Source organism: Pan paniscus, chromosome 18 (assembly GCF_029289425.2).
Source record: "Pan paniscus chromosome 18, NHGRI_mPanPan1-v2.0_pri, whole genome shotgun sequence".
Classification (NCBI taxonomy): domain Eukaryota; kingdom Metazoa; phylum Chordata; class Mammalia; order Primates; family Hominidae; genus Pan; species Pan paniscus.
In genome coordinates, this window is record NC_073267.2 from 34408427 (window position 1) to 34416902 (window position 8476).

The window sequence follows — 8476 nt, forward strand, 5'->3', positions numbered from 1 at the left end:
TTGAACCTGGGAGGTGGAGGTTGCAGTGAGCTGAGGTCACGCCACTGCACTCCAGTCTGGGTGACACAGCGAGATTCCATCTCAAAAAAAAAGTTTTAAATGTTCCTTTCAAATGAATGAATAAGTAATAACCCTCCAAAAAAATTGCATCAAGAAAAGAGGCAGCTACCACACACAACTCATTTCCTGAAAATCTGCTTTGGTGGTTGGCATGTTTTTTGAGCAAAGTGCAACCTATGACCCTCTCCCTCACGGGATAGGGTGGGGCAGAGGGAGCCTTTAAGCCTGTTAAGAGCCAGCGCCAGAAGGAGCCCTCGAGCAATTTGGTGACTTGTGCTCTTCTGTCCTATGTTTAGATAATGCTCTAATGTGTCTCCCCCTGCAAATTTCTCTAATTCTGCATTTTTCTCCAGTGGAAAATGTGGAAGGTAGGGGAGCTATGAAGACTAGTGTGTTTCTAAATGGCTTGGACAGAGCTGCCCACCAGTTTGCGCCCTTTGGTACATGCCTCTTTTAACCTTCGGACCTGGGCCACAGGCTGTTATCTATAACGGCAAGGTTAGACCCTTTAGGGAGCACTGGAGGAGCACCACCTGGTGAATGAGGAGGGATATTCCATGGCGATACCAGGAAGGATGGGGGAAGCATTTGGGGTGCCAGAGGCCCTAGGGACATGGAGCTGGAGGCTGGGTGGCCTCTGAAGCATAGCTGAGCTCTGCACATGCCAGCAGGCTAGAAGCAGGAAAACACACAAGTTCAAGCTGGCTTTTCGTATATTGTGTATAAAAAGATCAGATTCAGGATGATTTGGTGGGATTGCCAGGGGCTGACCGGAGTGTTGCTGGGAAGGAGCCTCAGCTCTGCTCCAGGTCCTCCACCAGGTAGGACTGGGACTCCCTTAGGGCCTGGAGGAGCAAGTCCTTGCAGGTCCAGTTCCAGGCTGGTGTGAAACTGAAGAGCTTCCGCATCTTGCTTGGGTTGGTGGGCTCGGCCCGCACTGCCTGGTACTGCTCATCCGTCAGGACCTTCCCGTACAGGGCATCCAGCAGCCACTCAACGTTTGTGACCCTCGCGATAAGCGCAGCCCGGTGCTGGTCTATAAAGTGCAGGCCTGGGGGTGGGAGGAGAACATGAGCCAGCAGCCAGGGTGTGGGGCCTGTCCCTGCTGAACTTGAGTTCTTCAGGAATTCCTCTGCAAGCCTAGGGGCAGGGCTCCAGGGGGCGGCCCACCAGGACCGCACATGCAGTGGGATGAGGGTAATATTGTCTGCCTTCCCCCGCAGGGTGTGGGTTGGTGGGTGGGGTGCGCAGGGTTGCCAAGCCGTGCCTGCCCTGCCCTGCCCTGGTTGCGGGAGCACAGATGCAGGCTGTGCAGGAGTGCGGTGGGGCCGGGCTGGGTGTGGAGGCCTCACCTGGCTTGGCTGCCGACTGAGGAGGGGCCTGGATCCCAGCTGGCTCGGCTCCAGAGCCTGGAAGGATATGGGCCAAGTGATCCCCTTCCCTTCCCTTCCCGCCGTGAGGCCGGGGTCCCGTTGGTCGGTAGGCCAAGCGCGGGGAGCCTCCTTTCCGGTAGAGCAGCTTTGTTTAGGGGTAGGAGGAACAGAAAGCGGAAGAGCCCGAGGGGTAAGCGCTGGTGTGGGTGGAGGGGAAAGACGGGGTGGAGGGGAACGGGGGCGGCTCACCCTGGTGCGTGGCCGCCTGCAGCTGCCCGGCCATCTCCTGCAGGCCCATGTCGCGCAGCACGTTAGCGGTGAGCTCGGCGCCGTAGGTCTCCAGGTAGAAGCTAACCAGCTTGTCGGTGAGGTCCAAGGCGTCCATGGACAGCAGCGCGCCCCGCGGGATGCGCCCGTAGCCCTCGCGCAGCGGCACCGACAGCAGCTTCAGCTTGAACTTCTTGAGCTCCTCGGCGGTCAGGTTCTCCAGCGCATCCAGGATGGCGTCGCGCGCGCGCCCCATGGCTCCAGGATCCCCGGCCGCTGCCGCCGCTCACCCCGCTGCAGCCGCCGACCAGGAGGAAGTCGGCTCCGGGGCGGAACCTGGATTCCCCGCCTTCTCTCACTCTGGTCTCCCGACTCCCCGCCCCGGTCCGTTGCCCTCCAGCAAAAGGCGCTTCCTTACTACACCCTTGGTCCCCTCCCACCCAGGCCTCTGGATTGGGGCCCCAGGCCGTCGGGGGACGCCAGGATCGCGCCCTCCAGCTGGCCTGCGAGGTGGGACCCGGGAGGGGGCCGCAGAGGGGCTCATGGGTGGCGCCTGCTTGTCTCTGGGCTTGCACCAGCGAGTACAGACCGGAAACCTGGGCTGGCTCTCACTGGGTTTATTGGAGCACCTAGGCTTAGAACCTCGGATTTCTAGAACCCCGAAACCTCCGCGGTTCCCCGAACCTTAGGATCCTCTCCCACATGTCGTAGAATCTTGGAATCATGACAGCTAGAAGCGTGAAGCTCCCTCAATTCCACATACTGGGGAAAAATGAGTTGTACAAAAGGGCAGAGAGTGCAAATCTCTCTGAGCTTCAGTTTCATTTTCTACGACATGGGGATAAGCCTCCGGTGCTTATAAATATTCCAGCATAACATGGCCAACCCGATGGCTCCCGAAACCTTGCCAGATGCTTCCTAGGGGAGCCAGAATTTGATCCCAAGAGCTGAATTTCTTGGGAAGTGATGACAAGAGCTATTGGTTGAGAACATTCTCAACTGGAGGGAGCATCCTGGGTAGAGAGCCAGCCACTCTGGGCCCAGGGGCTTGGGATAGCATTGGAACCTGTGCTGTACCTAAAATTCTTCCTTTTTTTTTTTTCTTTTAGAGACGGGGTCTCACTGTGTTGCCCAGGCTGGAATGCAGTGGCGCGACCATCGCTCCCTGCAGCTTTGAACTCCTGGGCTCAAGCGATCCTCCTGCTTCACCTCCCAAAATGCTGAGATTATGGGCACCAGGCACCGTGTCCTGCCCTCAATTTGTTCCTAACATGGCTGGGGAGGTCTGCTGGTCTGACCTTTGTGGGCCTCCCTGGCCTTGTCTTACGCCATGCCCTGCTTTCCCTCAATCTCCGAGCTGTAGCCACGCTGGTCTCTCAGTTTCTCAAGTGTGCCAGCTTCCTTTGACCTCTCCAAGCCTTTGCACATGCTGTTCCCTCAGCCTTGAAATCTCTTCCCTCTTTGCCTGGGAAACTTTAGGCCTCAAGTTAAATGTCACTTTCTCTGGGAGACCAGACTTAGAGCTTTTCCTAGGCTAATTCATAACATGAGCTACGTATCTGTAGCTCTCATGGCAAGCGTAATGAATCCTGTGCACTTGTTTAAAACCACTTTTCCCTGCCTGTCTGTAAATCATGCCTGTCCAGATCATCGTTATCTACTCAGCATCCAGAACAGGGCTTGACAAATAGTAGGTGCTCAGTAAACGGTTCCAGAATGAATAACGAATGAATGGACCTTGTGGCTAAAGGGAGGATACCAGTAACTGCAAGCTATGCCTTATACACAAGCTCTTCAGAGAGAGACAGCCTTTGGGAGCCGCTGTGGCTCAGGCCGGTTGCCCTGGCACTCGGGGAGGCGAGGCTACACATTCGAGGCCAACCTGGTCAACACTGATTAAAAAAAAAGAAAAAAGAAAGACAGCCTCCAGGAGATTAAAGACCATGAACTTGAAGCCATACAGTTCTTTGTTTGAATCCTGACTCTACTTCCCAAGGGGGATATTTGGAATCCTTTATTTTTCCCTCTCATCTGGGTTGTAACAATCACTGTTCCTTGTAGTCATACGACCCTGACATATTATACGTTTATATGCTTATTGGACATTCATCCCTCTCTAAAATGTGAGCCCTATGAGCATCGGAGACCTTAACTGTCTTATTCTTTGCTGAATTCCTAGCGTCAAGAATGTACCTGGAAATAGCTGGGTGTGGTGGAGGGCGCCTGTAATCCTAGCTACTAGGGCGGCTGAGGCATGAGAATCGCTTGAACCTGGGAGGCAGAGGCTACAGTGAGCCAAGATTGCACCACTACGCTCCAGCCTGGGTGACAGAGCTAGATTCCATCTGAAAAAAAAAAAAAATGTATCTGGAACACATTAGGTGCTGAGTAAAGATTTGCTGAGTGAAGGAATGAATGAGGCTGTGATGCCTGCAGCATGTTGTATTCAAAAGCTTCCAGCATGGCTGGGTGCAGTGGCTCATCACGCATGTAATCTCAGTGCTTTGGGAGGCTGAGGCCGGAGGGTCACTTGAGCCCAGGAGGTTGAGGGTGCAGTGAGCTATGATTGTGCCACTGCACTCTGTGCCACTCGGCAACAGACACCTTGTCTCAAAAACAAACAAGACAACCAGGATGGGCCGGGCACGGTGACTCATGCCTGTAATCCCAGCATTTTGGGAGGGCGAGGTGGGTGATCAGGAGTTTGAGACCAGCCTGGCCAACAGAGTGAAACCCCATCTCTACTAAAAATACAAAAATTAGCCGGGCGTGGTGGCAGGTGCCTGTAATCCCAGCTACTGGGGAGGCTGAGGCAGGAGAATCGCCTGAACCCGTGAGGTGGAGGTTGCAGTGAGCTGAGATCACACCATTGCACTTCAGCCTGGGCAACAAGAGCGAAACTCCATCTCAAAACAGGAACAAAAACAAACAAACAAAAACCACGATGGGGAGCAGTGCTCTGCTACCCTGCTGAAAGCCTTTTTGTTGTTGTTGTTGTTTGTTTTTTCTTTTGAAGACAGGACCTCACTCTGTTGCCCAGGCTGGAGTACACCGGAGGGATTGTGGCTCACTGCAGCCTTGAACTCCTGGGCTCAAGCAATTCTCTCACCTCGGCCTCCCGAGTACCTGCGACTACAGTTGTGCCACCATGCCTGGCTAGTTTTTAAATTTTTTATAGAGAATGGGTTTCCCTATGTTGTTCAGGCTGGTCTCAAACTCCTGGGCTCAGCAGTCCTCCTGCCTTGGCCTCCCAACATGCTAGGATTACAGGTGTGAGCCACTGTGCCTGGCCTTGCTCCCCATCCTTGTAGCATGTGGGCTGGGGTAAGCTGTGTGCCAACATCCTCACCGTGGGTGGCACTTGTGGTCCAACAGCCAGTGTTCCTTGGCTCATGGATGTTTATCATGCCTTCTCACTGGCCTTTATCCTTCCAGAATCTCCATTTCCTTTTGTGCACTGTGGCCAGAAGGATACATCTTCCTAACCCACACATATGATCCTGCACCTGCCTGGCTCAGAGACCCCCTCATGACTCCCCAGTGCCCTCAAACTCAAGTCCCAAGCCCTTGGCTTGGCCTTCAAGGTCCTTGCCAACCTCTTCAGCTGCCCCTTCCAGCTTGCTGATCTGTGAACCTCCGCCCCTGTGGGGGCTGCTCTCTGCTCGGCCTCTTTTTCCTCCTGGTCTACTTGGTGAGTTCCCGCCTGTCTTCTGACGTTCATCAGGCATCACTTTTTCTTTTCTGCTTTTATTTTAGAGATGAGGTCTCACTCTGTTGCCCAAGCCGGAGTGCAGTGCGCAATCATAGCTCATTGTAGCCTCAAACTCCTGGGTTCCAGCGATCCTCCCACCTCAGCTTCCTGTGTAGCTGGAACTACGGGTGCATGCCACCATGCTCAGCTAATTTTTTAATTTTTTTGTAGAGATGGGGTCTTGCTATGTTGCCCAGGCTGATCTCCAACACCTGGGCTCAGCGATCCTCCTGCCTTGGCCTCCCAAAGCACTGGGATTACAGGTGTGAGCCAACACACCCAACCTAGGAGTCACCTCTTCTAATAAATAATAGAAATAAGCCTTTAGTCTGCAGTCCTTTGCATGCCTCCTTCCTTCCTTCCCTCCTTTCCTTCTTTTGTTTTTCCCTTTCTCTCTCTCTCTGTTTTTTTTTTTGAGATGGAGTGTCGCTCTGTTGCCAGGCTGGAGTGCAGTGGCGTGATCTCGGCTCACTGCAACCTCCACCTCCCAGGTTCAAGCGATTCTCCTGCCTCAGCTTCCCAAGTAGCTGGGACTACAGGTGCGCACCACCACACCCAGCTAATTTTTGTATTTTTAGTAGAGATGAGGTTTCACCATGCTGGCCAGGATGGTCTTGATCTCTTGACCTTGTGATCCGCTCGCCTCTGCCTCCCAAAGTAGTGGGATTACAGGCATGAGCCACCACACTTGGCCTCTTTCTCTTTTCTCTCTCTTTTTCTTTCTTTCTTTCTTTCTTTCTTTCTTTCTTTCTTTCTTTCTTTTCTTTCCCTTTCTTCCTTCCTTCCTTCCCTCCCTTCCTCCCTCCCTCCCCTCCTCTTTCTTTCTTTTCTCTCTCTCTTTCTTTCTATCTCCTCTTTATTTCCTTCCTTCCTTCTTTCTTTCCTTCCTTCCTTTCTCTTTCTTTCCTTCCTTCTCTCCCTTCCTCCCCCCTCCTTTCCTTCTTTCCTTCCTTCCTCCCTTCCCTTTCCTTCCTTCCTCTCTTTCTTCTTTCCTCTCTTTCTTTCCTTTCCCTCCCTCCCTTCTTCCCTTCCTTCCTTTCTTTTCTTTTTCTTTCTCTCTCTCTCTTTTTTTTTTATTTTTTTGAGATATGGTCTCAGTCTGTTGCCCAGGCTGGAGAGCAATGGCATGATTATAGCTCACTACAGCCTTGACCTCCTGGGCTTAAACGATCCTCCCATGTCAGCCTCCCAAATAGCTGATACTACAGGTGCGCACCACGATGCCCAGCCAATTTTTGTAATATATATGTTTTTAGACAGAATCTTGCTCTGTCACCCAGGCTGGAGTGCAGTGGTGCAATGTCCCCTTACTGCAACCTCTGCCTCATGGGTTCAAATGATTCTTGTGCTTCAGCTTCCTGAGTAACTGGGATGACAGGCGTGAGCCATCATGCCCAGCTAACTTTTGTATTTTTAGTAGAGATGGGGTTTTGGCATGTTGCCCAGACTGGTCTCGAACCCCTTGGCTCAAGCAATCTTGCCTGCCTTGGCCCCCCCAGGTACTGGGATTACTGGCGTGAGCCACCATGCCCAGCCCACGTGCATTATTTCTAAGCCTTATAGCAATCCCTTTGAGATAGGGAATCATGGCCCCACTTTGTAAATGAGAAGATAGGTTCAGAGAGGTGGAAGGGCTTGTCTAAGGTCACATTCCAGCACAGAGCTTGGCACAGATCCAGCCTTGATAAGCTGTTGTAGAATGACACAAGAATCCTAGAATCTAGAATCATCGAAACCTGCTCTTTTCACTTTGGTAGAATTGGAAGAGCTTTGGGTGTTTGATCCATTTAAAAATGATTGCCTGATTCAATCCCTACAACGCAGAGCAGGGGTCCCTTTTGCCATGTGGCCTCCTGCCTGCATCTCCAGAGCCCTTGTTTGGATGTGGTGGCCTTTGCTTTAGGTAAAACAAATGTGATGCTTTCAACGGAACCTTTGGGGCTGCAGGAAAATGCACCTACAGGAGTGTGTGTATGTGTGTGTATATGCGTGTGTGTGAGTGAGTGATGCCTCTCTCCTCCTCACACTCAGCTTCTTGGTAGAGAGGAGGTGAGCATGTGAGTCCCCGTGGGGGTGAAGCTCCCCTTACTTCTGAGCATCACCACCCAGGGTCCTTCCTTTGGGGCCCAGCTTGCCCCTGGCATCTGACCCTAGTTACGTCCTACTGATACACACATTCAGATGGAGACGGGGAAGCTCCTGGCTGTGATTGTCACCTGCCGTCACCTCAGAGCAAGTGTTAGCACTTTGGTGAGATGTCACAGGGAGGCAAGGGACAAGGGACTGGGGAAATGCAGCCGTTTCTCTCGGAGAACTGGAAGCCTCCCTCCTGCAGCAGTTTCAGGTCGGAGCTCAGTGAGAACAAGTGACATCTTTTGGCAGGTGCATGTGCTCTGTGAGCAGACTGCAAATTCTTTTGTTGCTTTTGTTTTGGAGACAGGGTCAGGCTCTGTCGCCCAGCCTGGAGTGTAATGGCACCCTCCCGGCTCACTGTAGCCTCAACTTCCCAAGCCCAAGTGATCCTCCCATTTCTGCCTCCCAAGCACCTGGGACCATAGGCATGTGCCACCATGCCTGGCTAATTTTTGTATTTTTTCGTAGAGACGGGGTTTCACCATGTTGCCCAGGCTGATCTCGAACTCTTGGGCTCAAGCAATCTGCCCGCATTGGCCTCCCAAAGTGCCAGGATTATAGGCGTGAACCACCGTGCCCGGTCTGACCCTCCCCTCTTTCTGGATGCGAGCTCCAAGAGCTGAGTTTTGACCCCTGGCAGGAAAGAGCCTCCAGTTCTCAGCCCAGGCTCACCCTTGCCCCCCTGGACAGGAGCCAGAGTGGTTGGTGGAATTAGGATGCCTGCTTCCTGGGTGTGACCCCCACCCCCACAACAAAGTAACACCTTGATTACTGGAGCCAGATTGCTTCTCCTGGGGCAAGAAGGACCACAGACTGCCAGGACGTTGGGCAAGTCACTTAGCCCTTGTGCCCCATGGCCTCCCTGTAGGAAAGTGAAAGCGTTGTTATGAGG

General features: G+C 52.9%; 1 protein-coding gene and 1 long non-coding RNA gene across 4 annotated transcripts; one reads left to right on the forward strand and one right to left on the reverse strand.

Moving 5' to 3' along the window:
* Nucleotides 1–755: 755 nt before the first annotated feature.
* PYCARD (PYD and CARD domain containing) lies at nucleotides 756–2484 on the reverse strand. 3 transcript variants are annotated; one of them, XM_003807496.5, is made up of 3 exons: nucleotides 1683–2278; nucleotides 1413–1469; nucleotides 756–1111 (listed from the first exon to the last, which is right to left on the reverse strand). In XM_003807496.5, exons 1-3 carry the CDS (start codon nucleotides 1954–1956, stop codon nucleotides 855–857), a joined length of 588 nt encoding a protein of 195 aa, XP_003807544.1. In that variant the 5' UTR covers nucleotides 1957–2278; the 3' UTR covers nucleotides 756–854. The 3 variants fall into 3 exon arrangements, with proteins under 3 accessions (XP_003807544.1, XP_034795904.1, XP_008957893.1); XM_034940013.3 differs by having other exon boundaries at nucleotides 1413–1578; nucleotides 1683–2092; XM_008959645.5 differs by lacking the exon at nucleotides 1413–1469 and having other exon boundaries at nucleotides 1683–2484.
* Nucleotides 2077–5771, forward strand: LOC129394178 (uncharacterized). The gene is made up of 2 exons (XR_008621344.1): nucleotides 2077–2210; nucleotides 2810–5771. It is a non-coding gene; the product is annotated as an uncharacterized LOC129394178 (long non-coding RNA).
* The last annotated feature ends 2705 nt before the right edge of the window (nucleotides 5772–8476 follow it).